General features: G+C 36.5%; 1 protein-coding gene across 14 annotated transcripts in view; it reads left to right on the top strand.

The window, feature by feature from the left end:
• The window catches only part of INPP4B (inositol polyphosphate-4-phosphatase type II B), a 611,130-nt gene that overhangs the window by 470,165 nt on the left and 123,792 nt on the right, over positions 1–17,173 (top strand). For all 14 annotated transcript variants that reach the window (XM_066385755.1, XM_066385735.1, XM_066385716.1 and 11 more), the window contains 2 exons: positions 5,447–5,577; positions 5,952–6,056. In XM_066385755.1, coding sequence (XP_066241852.1) covers positions 5,447–5,577; positions 5,952–6,056 — 236 coding nt within the window. The remainder of the gene's footprint in view (positions 1–5,446; positions 5,578–5,951; positions 6,057–17,173) is intronic.

Here is a 17,173-nt window from a genome sequence, read left to right as displayed (position 1 = left end):
CATGTGTTTTTGAAATATTTAAACAAGGTAAGACAAAATGAAGCATACAGGCAAAAAGTGTTCCTTACATTTACCTCATCAAGTATGAAGAATGTCATCCTTTATGGTTGGAATGTCAAGAGGCTTTAGTCTCTGAGGCTTTAGCCATCACCTGTCTCCTTTAGATATATATTTTAATAAATTTGCCTTTTATTTTTGTAGGTAGCAGAGTGAAAGGGGTGAGATTGCAGTAAGTGCCAAAAAAATGTTTTCTGTGTACAGAGCCTAAGCTTATTAATACCTGCATGTTTAGTCTTTTCTTTCCGACTTTCTCTGTCTACCTGTTGGGCTCTCAGAAAATTGGAAGGGACTGGAAACAGGCTAGAAGATTTTTCTGTTAGAGATAGAACTCCAGTGATTCATAAGAGTGCCTGTGGTTAGCAAACCAGTGAATTTTCTAGAAAGAAATATTGTTCTTGTTGCAAGGTCTCAATTAAAGGAGACATCTTTGGGAAGCAGAAGCTGTTGTTACCGTGAGTAAAATAAAAGTGTTTGTAGGTGGAGGAGCATTTATAAAAATATTCTTCTATGGCTGAAAAATGCATATACCTAGCTCACCACCTTGGCCATTCATATCACCAGTTCATTAAAGATATGTAACTATTGAATTATAACCTTAATGCCAGAGTTTTATTTGGATAAACATGGCGCCCTGCAGACCGGACCACAGTGGCCGTATTGATGGATCTCATAATACTGGACAGCACGATGCACTTGAACGTATTGTAGGGAATACCATTTACCATGCACAGCATACCTAGTGGCTGTACCTTTCAACTAAAAGACTCAGAAGTGAAAATCCCAAACTAGAATTTATCCTTTGTTCAAGTTTAATGTTAAAAGTTTACAAATGTTCATTCTGGAAGTTAGTAGGCCAAGATTCTAAAGCCCTTTTACTCGACTTGTGTTCCTTAAGTACCTTCAATAAACAAGCCTTTCTGCTCTTTGTTAGTTTGTTTTGTGTTTGCTTTCCCAGTGCACAGTTAAACAGGGTGAGGAAAGGGTAGACAGGGGGTATAGTCAGAAAGCTTTATGCTGTTTTAGTGACTCTGAGACTAACAGGCAGCATCATTCAGTGCCTCCATCTGTAAAACTAGAGCTTTCAAACTATCCTCAGAACTTCCAACTGTCACATTCTCTGAGCTCATGTTGTTGTTTTCTTTAACTACATCATAAAGGATATATTAATTCTGATATTCTATAACATAGGTAATCTAATAGGATATTCTGGCAATGTAGGAGGTGCTAATAATTGCAGTGGAATAAGGTGTAAATTGATACTTATGGCTACCCCCCCTCCAACATATGTTGGGACAATGACAAATAATGAGGGAAGTCAGTAATATAACACGTACACATACAAAACCTTATTCATCTGTGCACATAAGTAATGATTGTGTTTTTGAACTGTTTATCATGCACATATCATTAAAACTTTTTGTCTGGTGCTTAACCAGCCACTAATCACGTTGTGTAAACCATTAGTGGATACACAGAGTGTGTCAAATGGAGCCCAAGCAAGAGGGACCCTCCCAAAGGTCCTGTGTTGGGTACATGACCTTGGGTACATGGCCAAGAAGATCCAGTGAGGCTGCAAGTGTCTGTGGTGAGAACCAGTGCTGCCACGTGGAACATTTGGAAAACCTAAATAGGAAAGTTCAGTGGAGGCGGTTAGGGTTCTAGAATGTACCAGTGCCTCCTGTGTCAGGAAACTACTTTTCATTGGAAAAAGTGGCCCTGGGATGATGCTGGGCCCTTGCAGTAACCTAACCCCGATGATCAGACACAAAGTGACTCTGTTACTGGACCTGCCCCTTATGAACTGGGCACCAATTTGCTCCCATGGTGTGGTATAAAAGTAATGTATCATTGCACGGAGGTGGTGCATTTGGAATGGGTGCCAGCAGATCTGGAAGTGTAAGCACATCATTATATATCATGAAGAGATGTCTGAGTCTCATGTCATTGGCTGAGTATCAGGACCTCTATTCAATGGTGCCTCCCTCTCATCTCACCCCTATAGCCTCATGGGAATTTCCATCTGACTTATTCATGGAGTATGAAAGTATTCAAACTCATATAAATATGGGTCATCCTGGTGTGTTAGGTGGACATGAAGGTCAGTAGTGAAGGAAATCCACTCAGTGGGCAGATCTGCAAAACAGCGTTGTTGTTACTGATTTAGAGGGAGAAGTGACCTGAGGCACAGATACACATCGAGTGTTGGCAGAGTGAATGGCCACAAGGGCCAGGAAGAAATAAGACTAGAAGATTGGCTTCATGGGATCTGAGCAAGAAACCAGTGGTTGGGTTTACCGGAGTGAGCAGAAAGTGCCTCTGTGCCTTGGAGCTCAGAGGTGCCCCATTAAACAGGTATGAAGGGGAACGGCAGCAACCCAGAGTCCATAGGAGCAAGGCAACAAAGGGCCTTGTCCCTTCAGATTAAGGATCCTCACAGGGTGGCAGCCAGACGAGCTGAAGTGCCAGCGGAATATGAGGCAGTCTGGAATATCTAGTGGAGGAGGTTGCTGACGAATGTTAAGTAAGGCCCCAAGGATCGGCAGGAGTATTAGATATCATAGCTTGGTTCACTGCATCTCCTTAGACCTTGGGAACTGCAACTTGTTAGGACTTTGAAGGACTGCCCTTGAACGTCCCTCTTTGGGAAGATTTGAGGAATGTTGCTTTATATGCTGTCTGGATGTCTGAAAATGATGCAAGTGCATCTGAGTAGTGCAGGGGGGCACCTTTCCTGGGCCAAGTTCATGTGCTTTTCTGTACTTGCTCAAGTGTAATATGTCTTCACTTTTTGACCACTTACTCAAAGGAGAGCCCCATATATTGTCACCATTGTTGTGTAATTTCCCAACACCATCACCTGTATGAGGCTCCCTGAAGATTAAGGCCATACATTAGCATGCCCCCAGTGGAACCTACCATGGAAAGATCCAGAGTGGCTCTGGCACCTCTGTCTTATCAGACTGGATCCAGGCAAGTTCTGTCTCGGCTGCGATATTACTTCCCCGGTGGCGACCCCATGGAGACAGATTCCACAACCAGAGTGCACAGGAGTTAATGTCCCATAGGCTGAATCTTTACCAGTGAAATATAGGAGAAGGTAAGGAACTAAGGTAGATATGTCTTTTCCTTCCTCTGATAAGCAGTTCCAAGGTGCAAAGATTCCATATGACTTCTCTAGATTTGTTCCATGTGACCTTACAACCAGCCATGTTTCCTTGTGAAGTTCTGCCCAGCTCAGTAACAAGTCAGCTGTGTCAGCTTCCTTTTCTTCCTATACCACTTCTCTCCTCCCCTCCTTCCTGCTTACCCAGGGTTGCTGGATCTCAGGCTCTGCCTTCCAGAGAACCTGGATTGAGACATAAAGCAAGACTTTTTATTCACCAAGTAACAGATTACAACATGGTATGAACAGCTCTGGCCTTTCTGATTGGAGAGGTTTCTGATTTTGCTTGTACCCAATTATCTTCTCTCTTTTTATCTGTTTTAATATATTAATGTAAGGAATTCCTTTCACTTTTTAAAAATCACACCTACTTTCTTACTCTGCCCTCTGTGTTTTACCACTTTTTCATGACTCTACTTGGTTTATTAGACCTTTCTTCTAGAGTTCCCTTATATTTGAACTTTTTTTAACGCAAAGACAACTTATGCTGGTTATTTGTCTCTTTGAGAATGTGCACCTTTTCAATGCCATTTCTTAGAACAAGCAAAGAGTGAATGCCAGATTTCTCTGTGTATTTCTGTGTATAAATTTGGACATATTGGAAGAATGTAATAACTTTTAAACAAAAGTTTATGAACTGATCCCAGCATATCTCAAGTCATTCCCCACGGATCACTAAACTTTTCTGACCACACTTCACTGGGCTTCTCTTAAGCAAGGAGACGTACACCATCTCAGGGTCCCGCAGGTAGTAAGGGTCTTCACTGTCACTCTTCATTCCCTCACCCTCCCTTTTAGATTTATTATTTCTGATAAGGGTTCAGAAACAACATAAATGGTAAAGCTATTAGTATAAACATCTATTAGTGCATCTGTTAGTATTAAGTAGGGGTACTTAAGTAATATTTTCATCATATGTGTATAGTGGAGCTACAGCCTGAAACCTTATGTAGTAAATTTGAAATATCACACTTGCTCTCCATCTCGGATTTGCCCGGTTTCTAGACTTAGATATCTCAAGCTTTTGAAATTATTTCTTTGCTTTTGTGGCTATTTTCTGTCTCAAAATTAAGTAGCCTGCAATTTGAGTGCATGCAGAGAACTTGACTCCCCAATTCTTCAACATTCCCTCCCACCCCTTGTTTGATCACAAACTTTCTTTACTCTCACTGTCTTTTAATTAATGGCTTCTCCCATGAATGTTGGATGATGACAGCTAATGTATGGAACAGTTGAGAATGAGCTTATTGTTCACAAAAATTGTAAAGACCTCCGATGAAAGATACAGCAGAACTACATTGTATCGCCATTGAAACAGAACAAAGGCAACTACAGACATTTAAAACCAAGCCGCATTTTTTGCACACCATCCATGACCCTTGCATTTAACAGGACGTTAAGGATTCTACATCTTCTGACTTTATTAGCTTGCTATTTAGCATGTTTCAGAGCCAAAACAGTAAAGAAGTTTCATTATTGCTGGTTAAATTAGCCTCGTGAAACTGTTATTGGTAAAAGATTACCAAAATGAATAAGAGATCTAACAAAGCAGCATATTAAAACCATTTATCATTATAATTTTAAAAAGGCAATCTGATGATTTAAATTAACTTGGATAAAGGGTAGAGAATTAGATAAAAGTTAATAATTAAAACCTAAATGGCATGATTAGCTTTTCCTTTTGAGAAAGAAGGAACAAAATATATGCAGTATTTACTTAAATTGGCCAATAAAAATTATTCCAGGTCATACCATTTATGGACTTTAAAAAATTACATTGCTGTTTTGTATAAAGTAGATTACCTGAATAGCTGTGTTTCCTCCAGACATAGTCCAATAATCCTTCTCACATTATTTCATTTGGGGTGGTTGAACCCTAGAATTTAGCCATTTTCTGTTGAGGTTTAGTGTTTGTTTGTTTTTAACAGAATGGCTTCTATTTATATAAAAGATTGTCTTTGCCACCTTCATGAAATTTTTATCAGTGAATTTAACCTGTATCTTTTTCTCTTGACATACAAAATTTTTAATGTTTATATGACCTAAACTATTCATCTATTTTGTGTTAAAAATGATTATCCCCCCCCTTAAGAAGCACATAGAGGTTTCCCAGAAGGAATGGCGAATCAATTTCTTATTAGTTTGACAACCCTGATTAAGCACTTTTAGTCTATGGATGTCAGAGCAAAAGAAATAGTTTGTCCTCTTTTCTGTTTCTGACAGAAACCAGGAGCTGAAAGAACTTGGTGAACTTTCTCCACACTGGGACAATCTACGGAAAAACGTCCTCACTCACTGTGATCAAATGGTGAACATGTACCAGGACATTCTGACCGAGCTCAGCAAGGAAGCAGGTGCGAAAGCAGTCACTTCACACGTTTCACCTGACTTGCATTTCATGCGTGTTACATAAAAACAGTAATAAACATTGTTAGGAACATGGAAGAGTGGAGATTTTTTTAAAGCATTTTTATCTCTAACAATTCCATTTTGGCATGAAAATATAACAAAGAAAAAAAGATGCCCTATTTTACTCCATGGTGTTTTTATAAGCATCACTGAGAGTTTTTCAAAAACTTAAATTTTTGAGAAGAAAAGCAAACCATATAGTTACGTCTTTCTTTCTGAAGTTTTTATAACAATTTTCGAAGTAATATTTACTTTTCAATATACATACACACACACTCATTATTTATTTACTAATAACATTTATTATTTTTTCATCCAGGGTCCTCTTTCAAATCAAGCAGCAGCAAAGGAGAGAAAACATTAGAATTTGTTCCAATAAATCTACATCTGCAGAGAATGCACGTACACAGTCCTCACTTGAAAGGTATTAAATAATATTTTATTCAAAATGGTCAAATTATGTTACTATGTTTCTTTAAAAATTTCCACTCTAAGCATTTATATAAAGATGAAGATGAAAATTTGAAGCTGATAATAACCCTAAATACTACAAAAGGGACTATTATGCTTTAGTTGCTGTGTTTCTAAGCAACTCTGTAAATCTAGCCCCTGAACTGAGTTACAGGTTAATATGCAAAATGACTATTAGCTTCCTTAAGTAGTAACAGTGATGGCTAATGGCTATCAAGTGTGCTACTGTTTGGATTAGAAAAAACAAACAAGTAAAAAACAAGACTTGTTCATTGTATACCTGTGTTGAGAAACCAAAGCCCAGAGTTGGACTCAGAAGCCACTTCTCTTAGTGGTGACTCTCTCCAGAACCATCTTCTTCCCTGTAGGAAGGCCATTCTCAGATGGAAGGTGGCGGGATTCAAATAATTTAACAAGCGGTTCTCTGCCCTAATAACCATTTTAAGTATAAAAAAAGATATACCAAAAGATAGTTTATTATTTCATACATTTAATACTTAAATAAGAACAATAAGGGGTACATAAAACTAGATTATGTTATAAGAAACAGTTTTAAAATAGTAATAAAAACATTAATCAATACCTGACAAAAAACAATAAAACTGTTACTTAAGGTATTTCCAATGACAGCTTGTCACCCCCTGGTTGTTTGGCACTTTTTCTCTTTACGTTGTATGTTTGTTTACTGAAGTAACAAATGCGAGGGAATTAAAATGTAGTACATCAAAGGTATAATAAGTTTTATAAGATGAATAAATAAATTACACAAACAGTTCTATCAAATTTTTTTTCACCTGTGAATGGAATGATCATTACTATGGGTGCTTAAAATACACTGTTGTGCAGATGAACGTTCAGAAAGAGTAAGGAATGTCAATTTGTGATTTCCACATTGGGCGGCTGCCCAGGCACCCACCTTAGAGAGAACCTTATTACAAGTGCCATTTTAACAACCGGTTCTCCGAACTCAACAAAAAATTAGGTGTTGGTTCTGCCAAACTGGTGCTAACTGGCTGAATCCCACCACCGGTGATAAAATATTTTGAGGCACTCAGTTGTGGTAAACATTTTTTAAGAAAAAACAAACATGTCGGTTTTCATATACATACCTACCTGAATAGGGTCCAGAGTGAACCATGTGGCATTGTAGTCACTGTCATGCTACAAAATCCTTACCATTTGTCAACAATATATATGTTAGGATATTCTTCTCATCTCACTTTTTCTTTAACTCCTTGCTGTATCAGTTTTATGCCTATTTAGGATGACTATCTGCCCCTATTGACCAGCGAAGTCCTATATTTAGGCCTGTTGTCACAGCATTCTTGTTAATAATGCCCTCTGCCTCCTTCCTGCCAAGAAGTCTGTTCCAGTGATAAATGCTGTGACCTTTCTACTAACCATCCTTGAGAATCACATTACCTTAGGTCGTCAAATTCTTTATAATAAGTGTATCATCAACACATGTATGCAGACAGACATGGAGACATTTAAACATGCATTCTAATGCTCTATTTTGTAGTCATTGTCACAACATATAGGTTAGAGGTTTTAAAAAGTTAGAATGGATTTTTTGTTCTGCTTTATAATCATCTGAAATTTTATAATTGGAAAAAGTAAACATTTCTCCTAAGCTTGTGCATACTGATCGTGTAGGCATAACCAGCTTATGTGCTAGTTTTAGTATAGGTATAATTATAATCATTCTGATGTATAATTTTATTACCCTCATTAACCCTTATCAACTATCTGAAATTTTAACTTAGGTCCTTTAACCAAGAAGTATATGAAATGGAAAAACTAAAATAAAAATTAGATGGATAGGCCCAAGGCATTTAGGAACTTTTGATTACTAAGTGTCTGTCAGTAGTTTTAACATAAAGTGTAATGGTTTTAAAAATCATTAAGAGTATCAACAAGTAATAGAGAAGCTAAAGTACTTACAACTACCTGAAAACCATGTAATTTTTTCCCCAAGGGCCAATAGGAAGCAACTTTTGTGATATAGTAAAATGTTTGTATATTTTGGAGTGGAATAGAATTGGAGCTTCACCAGTTTTATATATGACCTAAAGTCTGTTATTTACTCTTTCTAATCTGTTTTTCTCTTCTGCATTAAGTGAATTCGATCATGTAAGACACCTACAATGGACAGTAAGAGTTTCCATGATACACACGGTCTTTGCCATCACCGGAACAAAATGGATCTGTCCGTTTTATCACAGCTGCTGAAGTTGATGAGTTAAGAGACAGTAAAATCTGAGGAAGCAGCCAGATTTCGAGGACAGATGATTTAGAGAGGCAGAGGCATTTGGGGAAAGTCATCACGTGCAAGTGCTTAATGACTGATAGAATGATGCAGTGGGAGGACAGAGTGACGGAGGTTACAGCCACGGATGGATGATAGAAGTATCATCAAACAGATAGCTTGTTAGGGCCAAATCAATAGAAATTTATATTTAAATATGCATTCAAATATTTGGTGATGGTTCTTAAAACACTTCCACCAAACAAAGAGACATTATTATCCAAGTGGTCTTTTACATCATGTTTATTTCTTGAAAATGGCGGAACCATTTACATAATGCTGCCCCCTCCCAGGACACTGTCTGAGAAACAGGCTAGAGCGAGTGAGGATGAATACAATGCCTTCAGTTGCTGTTTCTCCAATTTGAAAGGAAGAAACTGGAAGATAAAAGAAAAAAATTAGAAAAGCAAATAAAATTGCTTCTAATTAGTTTGGTTTGGGACATGTTCCGGTTTTCTAGAGCTTCCATAACAAAGCACCACAAACTGGGTGGCTTAAACAGCAGGATTTTATTGTCTCACAGTCTTGAAGCTACAAGTTCCCTGAAAAGCAGGTGTGGGCAGAGCTAAGCTCCCTCTGGAACCTGTAGGGACCCTTTCTTGCTCCATTGCACCTCATTTTTTTTTCTGGCAATCTTTGGTTTTCTTTGATTGTTGATGTATCCCACTGAGTCTCCATCTTCACACGGTGTTTCCCTGTGTCTTTACATCACCTGTGTATGTCCTCGTCTCCGTGTTCAAACTTCCTTTTCAAGATGCCAGTCATATTGAATTAGGACTCACCCTAATATAATAGCCTGATTTCAATTTGATTAAATCTGTAAAGACCCTATTTCCAAATAAGGTCAGAGTCTAAGATATTTCTTGGGTGGGGGCACAATTCAACCCATAACAAGATATATGAAGAATTTTTTTTTTTTTACCTGTCTTAACAAAATCAAGCATTGAAGAGAAAAGCAAGGCTTTGATGTTATAGACCTAGGGTACAACTCATTAGCTGGAGGTTTTCTGACATAGTTGTTTTCAGAAAAACTCATTCTTCCCTTTAAAGAGCTAAGGAGAAAATGTGGGAAAGGACTAGATATCCTAACGGCCAAGAATTAATGTGAAAGTATTGAATTTTATTGTATAATATAATTATATTACAATAGTATGTATATTGTATACATAAAATATGTATAACATTAAATAATTTATATGTTTTAAAATATTTATGTTTTTATAATAACTTTAAAAGTTATTTGGAGTAAGAACTCAGGTAAAGTAGATGCCTTATAGACTAGATCACTAACTATGTATGTTATAATAGAAATTGAAAATGATTGAATTTTTAGAGCCTTATTACCACTTTACTTCTTTGAAATTGACCAAGTGAATAACTGCTCTGAGTTTTGGTTTACTTATTTTCAAAATAAAACAATTAAAAGTTGAAAATGGTGGTCAATCAAATTTTCTCCTTGATTATAGAATATGTATTTAGCAGATTTTTAATTGCAGTTAAGTTTATTTAAGATCCACAGTTACTGATTTAAATGTTTAGCTGAATTACCGACAACATTTTGTAAGGTAATGATGCAAGTAAGATTTGCCAAGCCTTAGTATTTCCCTGGTGAGTTATTTGGATATGGCCTACATTAATTTTCATTCTTACCATTAGTAAATTGCATCTCTTCACCTTTGATTAATGTGCCTGCTATACGGATAGAGGCAGCTTTACAAACAATAGTAGGCAGATTTACCAATTACCAAGGCTGATGTCTAGCTCTTGAAACAAGTAACTGAGCAGAACTAATGTTATCATGTCTCATACTGACAAATGAAATAACCTCCATTTAACTTCAGGTGCCCTCTGACCCACTAAGTTAATTTGTCATTCTTATTCATTACTCAAATTAAATACAACAAAATAGAATACTCATAACAATAGAGATACAGCACTGACAACAATAGCAAGAACAAAACCCTGAAGTTAAGAAAAAAATTTCCTACTCCTATATCTCGGTAATTTTATTTTCTTGGAAAATTGGTTGTGAATAGTATAAAATATGGATTCTTATGATATTAAATGTTTATTTTATATATTACAAATAATAGCATATTATAATACATAGCAAAGAAAGGAAGGAAGGAGGGAGGGAAAGAGGGAGGGAGGAAGGGAGGGAGGGAAGGAAGGAAGGAAGGAAGGAAGGAAGGAAGGAAGGAAGGAAGGAAGGAAGGAAGGAAGGAAGGAAGGAAGGAAGGAAGGAAAGAAAGTAAAAGAAAGAACCTACTATGTGATATTATGAAGCTGTAGCTGCAGTCAGGTACAACATGACCAGAATTTTCTGTGTAGCTATGGATGAATCAGCTGACCTTTTGCCTCTGAGACTTCTAATCTGTACAATGAAGGAAGAAATAAACGATAGGAGCTCCCTGATTTCTGCATTTTAAGAGTCTGGGTGTATCACCTCATCAGTGAAACATAATTACCTTTAGATATGTTTCATGATGATTCCAAATTTCTTGGGCTGTTTTGAAACAGATTTCCCTTAAAAATTTCTATGGTCTTTGTGATTCACATCAAAGTCATCCTGTGGGCCATTTTGAAGTCAGGGATTATACTTAAATTGTTCCTTGAAATGAGATCAGCATGTCTACATTTTTTTATTAGCACTATTTTTATAGTAATAGGAATTTTAAAGATATATTCTGGGAAAAATAGTCTTATTATCTCATTTCTATTATTAAATGGCTTTTAAAAGGTTATGCGGCAGCCCTATTATTAAATTTTAAATCAGCCTAGTATCTTTAGCTTGATGAGACAATTTGAATTTCTCTTCCCAATTATAATATATACTATGCCATTTTCACAAAACCGAGGACAATATTTGAGGTATAAATATCAAAGAAGACACGATTATATTTTATAAAAAAGGAAAAGGAACTTGAACTTTATTGCTTAAATTTTCTGTAAAATAAAATGCCCACCTAGATTTCTACAATTGTCTCTTAGGACCAAAAATTAGAAAGCTTTTATTATACACAGTTAAAGGCTATTCATGTCACAAAGATACCTAATTTAAAGATGGGGAAATTTTAAAAATCAGATCAATATTACTGATCAGATTGTTACCTTAAATTTTACTTTTTATTGGGCTTTTTTATATATCTGCTCTCTCCTAAAGGAAAACAATCAGTGGAAATTACTTCTAACTAAATTTAAAGGAGTATGTATGCTTTGGCCAAAAATAAACATGGTACTTTAAGGGTATATCATTTTTCATTAACTAAACTAAGAGACCAGGAAATAAATTCCATGATATACATAACTCTATCTTATTTGTATAGTAATTAATTGCAAGTGAAATTCAACGATGAAGGGGCCAAAATAGGTAGCTGTTTCAGTACAGTGATATTGATAACTGATAATTGTCAAATAACAATGGCAAAATATTAAGACTTCCTGGAGTCTTGTATTGAGTTGTAGGAGCACCTTACATATTTTAGAGATTAACCTCTTATCAGATATATGATTTGCAAATATTTTCTCTTATTCTATATGTTACCTTTTCACATTATTGTTTCATCAGCAGAAGCTTTTTAGTTTGATGCAGTCCCACTTGTGTAGTTTTATTTTTGTTACTTGTACCTTTAGTGTAATATCTAAAATCATTGTTCAGACCAATATTATGAACTATTTCCCTATGTTATTTTTTCTAGGAGTTTTACAGTTTTAGGTCTGAGGTTGAAATCTCTAATGCATTTTGAGTTGATTTTTTTGCACAAAGGGTCTAATTTCAATCTTTTGCCTGGAGATAATTTTACGCTTTCCTTGTTATTGAACATGTTTTCTGTAGAGATATATGGTTATCTTCCTCCCCTGGAAGAATAAGTATATTCCAGATTTCAATATGTTTTCTATTTTTTTGGATAGTGTACTTAACCATTTTATTCTTCAATTAAGAATAGTAACTATCTATGTATAATCTAAAGACAAATTATACAAACTGAATTCAACCTCAAAATGTTTATTAATTTATTAATGATCGCTGAGCCTCTACAACACACATGACAGAAATTTGGCTGGTCTTCTAATCTTTGAAATAGATGAGGAGAACCGAGGCCCATGTTTTGGGCTGTGTGAGGAATGGCCCCCACACAGGAGCAGCAGTCTGCCCTGTGGACGCAGAGACATGAAGATTGAAGAGGCAATAGTGATCCTCACATGAAACAAGGGAGGTTAGAATTAAAGATAGTGCACAGTGATAAGAGGGAGTAAAATTTGGGGAGTCAAGTTGTTGGAACTGTTCAGATAAAAATGTTGAGGCAAAAAAAGCAAAGAGCAATTGAAAATGGTCTTGAGATCCTGAGAAATATAGTCCGGGAGGCTTAAAGGCATGTGGTGTCTGTTCTGGTCACAGGAAGTGGAGGGGTGGGGGACAGAGGGCAGACTGAAAGAAAACAAGTTAAGCTTAGTAGCTGGCTGACAGAGATGTTTGCAAGACAGTTAGGACTTGGATTCTTTAGTGAGGAACTAGCCAGAAATGGAAATATTTTATAGCCTTTGGTAAAAATATAGTGTTAAAATCCTAAAAGAGATGAGTTCATAAATAGAAAATAGGATGGAAAATAAGTGCAGTCAAAACTTTGGATCTGAAAGAGTTTGTTCATAACATTGAAAGTTTCTTTTTGTTGTTTTTTTTTTTTTTTTTGTTTTTTTTTTTTTTTTTTTTACTGTGAATGGATTCAAGAAACACAAATTCCTTTCTTTAGACTTTAAAATAAATAAAAGCTGTTGATTATGAGGAGTGGGGTGTATTTGAGCAGCTTCCTTCTCTTCCTTTACCTGCCTCTTCCAAGGTTCTTGGTTTCATCAGGGATGACTAGAATTCCTGAGATTCGTGAGGTGGATGAATGAAGAGGAAGTTTCTGTGCCTAGCAAGTAGTTTTCGAAAATGTTGAAACTCTATGGATTCGCCAAGAAGCTCATAAAGCTTAAGTTCAGGGCCCTTCATGTGAGTGGGCCTCTTACAAGATCTCAGTGGGTCCTAGAGACCTGTTTGCAGTCAAATGCTTTTAAAAATTTCACACAAGTAAGAAATTTGAACCTCCAACAGTTAAGAATGCTCTCTCTTTCCACTCAAATTCATTCTTCCCTTCTTGCTGGATGAGGTTAGAGAGACAGCAAATTTTTTTGGATCCAGTCAATCTATAGACTTTTTTTTTGGTAGTTGAGTTAAAAATGCATTTAGTTTGCACTTAGGGGCACACACGCATAAAGCTTTTAGTTAGTTCTGTATATTTTGGGTATTGCTGGTCACTCAGGTTTTAACAGAAATGCAACGTATTTCATTGCAGTATCATGATGACTTTCCTTTTTGCATTTAATTTTTTTTTTTTACTAACTTTATTCGGGTGACATTGGTTAATAAAATTATATAGGTTTCAGGTGTACAGTTCTATAATACATCATCTGTGCACTGTATTGTGTGTTCACCACCCAAGTCAAGTCTCCTTCCATCACCATCCACCCCCTTTACCCCTTCTCCTCCAACCCCTTTTACTTCTTGTAATCCCTATACAGTTCTTTGTGTCTGTGAGGTTTTTTCTTTCTTTTTTTTTGCTTAATCCCTTCACTGATCTCACCCAGCCTACTAACCCCCATGCTCTCTGACAGCTGTCAGTCTTTTCTCTGTATTTACAAGTCTGTTTCTATTTTGATTTTTTTATTGTTTTCATCAGATTCCACATATAAAGGAAATCACATGATACTTATATTTCTTTAACTGGCTTATTTCACTCAGCATAATTTAAATAAACATAAGAACTAATTCTCTTCAGAAGATTGAATCTCTGCATCACTTTCTTCTTCAGACTAAAATGTTTATTTTCATGGAGAAATAAGCATGAGTTAAAATATCACCTTTCTTTGCTTCGTTGGTGATATTACTTTAGGTAGAAATGATAACCATAGATAATAATAACTGAATGCATCTTACTTTTAACTACTTTCAACTAGCATATTTCCTCATGTATAAGACACATGTTTTTTCAAAAAATTTGGGTTCTAAAAACTGGATGCGAGATGGGAAGATGGCAGCGAAGTAGGTGGATGCACAGACGCCCAGCTTTCACCACCAAACTGGAATACAAATCAATTTAGGAAAAATCAGCGTGAAAAACCAACTCTGAACTACAAGAACAGCTTTCAAAACCCAAGAAGCAAAGAAGAAGCCACAACAAACCTGGTAGGGAGCGCCTGAATCTCCTCTGCTTATAGGAACGAAGGGGAGGAGGAGGCTGAGAGCCCAGAGGGGATCTCACTCCAGGGAAAAGAGCAGAAAATATTGCTCACAGCCACTTGCCTGGCAACCAAGGAGCGAGGTGTGTTGAAAAGACCAGCTTATCTACCAAGTGGAAAGGACAGGGAGAGGTACAGACTGTTAGGGGCTAAGGAATGCAGGAAATGAACTAAAAAAGATGACTCATCCGTGCTGGAGGCGGCCATAGCTGGGGGAGGGACTGATCCTTCCCCACAAAACAGTACTGAATTGCTTCTGGATCAGAGATCTCCGGACATCTCTCCAGCTCCAATCAGCACAAAAAGACACAGCTAAAAACAAGAAATGGGGAGGAGGGGCAGTAACTCAGGTCTCCATGGAGATCTGAGATGCACCTCCCCCTACTGAAGCTGAGAAAACACCCTGTCCCCAGAGAGATTAGTTGGCTGAAGAGGCCTTCAGAGTCTCAGGTTAATCCCATCACATTCCTGGATACACTTTCAAGGAAGCCCCCTGCTGAGATCAATAAACAAGACTATCACCTGTTAAGAAAACAAACAAATCAAGACTTCAAAGCTGCCCAAATCCAAAAGTGGATTACAAATAATAGCTGATACCAACCCAAGAAGACCTAGGAATAATACAACTGAAAACTGGAAGCAGACAACACCAAGGCTAGACTCAAAAAACTCTACAAATAAAACACCCAAACACAATGAGAAGACAAAAAAGTGTAATCCAAATGAAACCACAGAGATACCTTCAGGAGATGAACTGAGCGATATGGAAATAATCAAACTTCCAGATGCGGAGTTCAAAATAATAACTATAAAGATGCTTAAGGATCTTAGAACAACAATGGATGGTCATTATGAACACCTAAATAAAGAAATAGCAAGTATAAAAAAGAATCAGATGGAGATGACAAATACAATATCAGAAATAAAGACCACAATGGGAGGAATTAAAAACAGGATAGATAGAGCTGAGGATCGAATCAGCAAGTTGGAGGACAACTGGAATGAAGGCATGAAAGCAGAGAAGAAAAAAGAAAACAGACTCAAAAAGTCTGAGAAAACTCTTAGAAAGCTCTGTGACAACATAAAGAGAAATAGCATCCACATCATAGGGGTTCCTAAAGAAGAAGAAAAAGAACAAGGGATAGAGACTTTGTTCAATCATATCATAGCTGAAAACTTCCCTAAATTAATGCAGGAGAAACTCGCACAAGTTCAAGAAGCACAGAGGACTCCATTAAAAAGAAACCTACACCAAGACACATCATAATTAAAATACCAAAGCTAAGCAATAAAGAGAAAATATTAAAAGCTGCAAGAGAAAAAAAAAGCTATCACCTACAAAGGAGCCCCTATAAGGATGACATCCGACTTCTCAACAGAAACACTTGAGGCCAGAAGGGAATGGCAAGAAATATTCAAAGTAATGCAGAACAAGAACCTACAACCAAGACTACTTTATCCAGCAAGGCTATCATTTAAAATTGAAGGAGAAATAAAAAGCTTCCCAGACAAAAAACAACTCAAAGAATTCATTACAACCAAACCAATGCTGCAGGAAATGTTAAGGGGCCTATTGTAAACAGATCAAAGTGGGAAAAGAATATAGAAAAAAAGTAATACAGCTTTAAAGAACAAAATGGCAATAAACAACTACATATCAATAATAACCATAAATGTAAATGGATTAAATGATCCAATCAAAAGACATAGGGTAACTGCGTGGATAAAAAAACAGGACCCATACATATGCTATCTACAAGAGACACACCTTAGAACAAAAGATACACATAGATTGAAGGTAAAAGGATGGAAAAAAACATTTCATGCAAATGGAAATGAAAAAAAAGCTGGGGTAGCAATACTTATATCAGACAAATTGGACTTTAAAACAAAGGATATAGTAAGAGATAAAGAAGGCCACTACATAATGATAAAGGGAGTAATCCAACAGGAAGATATAACTATTATAAATATCTACGCACCTAATATAGGAGCACCTAAATATATAAAGCAGACTTTGGTGGATTTAAAGGGCGAGATCAACAGCAATACTATAATAGTAGGGGATTTCAATACTCCACTAACATCACTAGATAGATCCTCAAGAAAGAAAATTAACAAAGAAACAGCAGACTTATTGGACACACTAGATCAACTGAATTTAATAGATATCTTCAGAACCTTTCACCCTAAAGCAGCAGAATATACATTCTTTTCAAGCGCTCATGGTACATTCTCTAGGATAGACCATATGTTAGGGCACAAAAGTGCTCTCCACAAATTTAAGTAGATTGAAATCATATCAAACACTTTCTCTGATCACAGCAGCATAAAACTAGAAATGAACCACAACAGAAAAGCTCAAATATTCTCAAACACATGGAAACTAAATAGCAGGTTGTTAAATAACGAATGGATTAAAAATGAGATCGAAGAAGAAATAAAAAAATTCCTAGAAACGAATGACAATGAGCATACAACAA

This window comes from Saccopteryx leptura, chromosome 1, assembly GCF_036850995.1.
Source record: "Saccopteryx leptura isolate mSacLep1 chromosome 1, mSacLep1_pri_phased_curated, whole genome shotgun sequence".
Lineage (NCBI taxonomy): Eukaryota > Metazoa > Chordata > Mammalia > Chiroptera > Emballonuridae > Saccopteryx > Saccopteryx leptura.
This window is presented reverse-complemented; position numbering and strand designations above follow the sequence as displayed.